Source organism: Nasonia vitripennis (genome assembly GCF_009193385.2).
Source record: "Nasonia vitripennis strain AsymCx chromosome 4 unlocalized genomic scaffold, Nvit_psr_1.1 chr4_random0005, whole genome shotgun sequence".
Lineage (NCBI taxonomy): Eukaryota > Metazoa > Arthropoda > Insecta > Hymenoptera > Pteromalidae > Nasonia > Nasonia vitripennis.
This window is the reverse complement of record NW_022279640.1, coordinates 590,154-591,829: the sequence shown is the minus strand read 5'-3', so window position 1 is coordinate 591,829 and position 1,676 is coordinate 590,154. Positions and strand designations below refer to the sequence as shown.

The window sequence follows — 1,676 nt, the reverse complement described above, 5'->3', positions numbered from 1 at the left end:
GGGGTATATCCTTCTTTTAATTCAGTTGTGATTAAATTGATTCTGACAACTTGTCTCGTTCTGGCTTTTATAATATGTCTTGTTTTCATGGGTACATCTGCTTTTTCTGACGCTTTCATATTGCATGATTCCTTGTCATTATTTCTCTCCTCAACTTGTAGTATGTCACTCGAGTTGTAAAGGTTGTGTGCTCTTTTTCTTTGCTCTCTGTATTCCTTTTCTCGCCCCAAAAATGGCATTGGATGCATTACGTCTCCGCTCACCATCAGAGCGTTGTTGTGGTAAGAGATGACAGCTTCTTCCTTCTTTAAGTAATTTCTTCCTAATAATCCATCGTGTGGTGTTGGAAAGTCGTCGCTAACTATGTGAAATTTCACTGGACTATTCTTGATGAGTAGATAAACAGATCCTAGAGTTGGTACTGTCTCTGCAGTAATCCCTCCAAACCATCGTACATCTTGCATATTTATTGGCATATTGTCGTCTATGAAGCCTAATTTAACTAAATTCACCGTTGCTCCATTGTCTATCATGAATGTCATCGATGGTTTGGTGGTCCCTTCTGGCATTCTTATTTTCACTGCTGTTGGTTCATCATTTTCCCAATTAAACTCTTCAGGTCCCGTGCAGTTGGCTGAACACATTCTTGAAACTCGGGCTGTTTTGTCAGGATCGTCATTACCGGTGCTCTCTGTGGTCCGTAGTTGTTCTGGCTGTTCTGAATTGGATTCTGCTTTCCTTGATTGTAGTTCTGCATCTGTTGTTGGTATTTGTGTTGATCTGGATCCTGCTGTTGTCTCTGGCTCTGGTTTCGTTCCTGGCTCGTCATTCTTTCTCCATGACGAGCCCCTTGAGAGTTTAAATTCTCTCTTTCGTTTTCATTTTGTTGGTAGTTTCTTCCGTTGCCGCCTCTCCAATTATTTGGATAATTATTATAGTTCTCTCGTCTATCTGGACCACTGGGCTGATAATCTTCGTGACATCCATTCTCGTGATTGAAGATTTGCCTTTGATTTCCTTGACCATTGTTTCTATTCCATGAGGGCCAGTTGCTTCCTCCTTGTCGATTACTGTTGTTATATCCCCGCTGATATCCTCCTCTGCCATAATTATTGTAGTTACTATTGCCTCTTTGATAACTGTTACGATTGTAGTTGTTTTGATAATAATTATTTCTTCCATAGTTATTTGAACGTTCTCTTTGTTCGGGTTGATTCACGTACCCCACGTAGTCTTCTTGCTCATTTACATAACCAACATAGTTTTGTTCTCTATGATTTCGTTCGTCGTATTTATTCTGGCTTCTATACCCCTCATGTCCTCTATTATTATATCCACCTTCATTTCCATATCCATTATTATAAGAATTTTGTCCATTATAATAGTTTCGAGTTATTCGTGGCCTTGAATCTGGTATGATTCTCGCCTCCAGTCTTGATTCTAATGGTACAGCTTCTTCGTATGCTTCTTGCAGGTTTTTAGGTCTAATTGTCTACTCGTTCGGATAAGTTTGCCGGCAATCCTTTTATGTATATGTCAACCGCTAACATTTCCAATGGTTCCATCATTTTATCAATGTTTTCTTCTCCTTTCTCCTCTTTTAGAGCATTCTTGGCGCTGCTCAATAGCACATTCAATTCGTCATAAAAATCTCCTACTGTGGCACCTTGTCTCAT

General features: G+C 39.6%; 1 protein-coding gene across 1 annotated transcript; it reads right to left on the bottom strand.

Moving 5' to 3' along the window:
- Positions 1-577: 577 nt before the first annotated feature.
- Positions 578-1,676, bottom strand: LOC116738673 (GATA zinc finger domain-containing protein 14-like). The gene is made up of 2 exons (XM_032601931.1): positions 1,549-1,676; positions 578-1,484 (listed from the first exon to the last, which is right to left on the bottom strand). Exons 1-2 carry the CDS (start codon positions 1,674-1,676, stop codon positions 578-580), a joined length of 1,035 nt encoding a protein of 344 aa, XP_032457822.1.

Coding starts and splice junctions, on each gene's coding strand:
- LOC116738673 (XM_032601931.1), bottom strand. CDS start 1,676: ATGAGACAAGGTGCCACAGTAGGAGATTTTTATGACGAATTGAATGTG. Junction 1,485..1,548: donor ATGATGGAACCATTGGAAAT/GTTAGCGGTTGA, acceptor GTAGACAATTAG/ACCTAAAAACCTGCAAGAAG.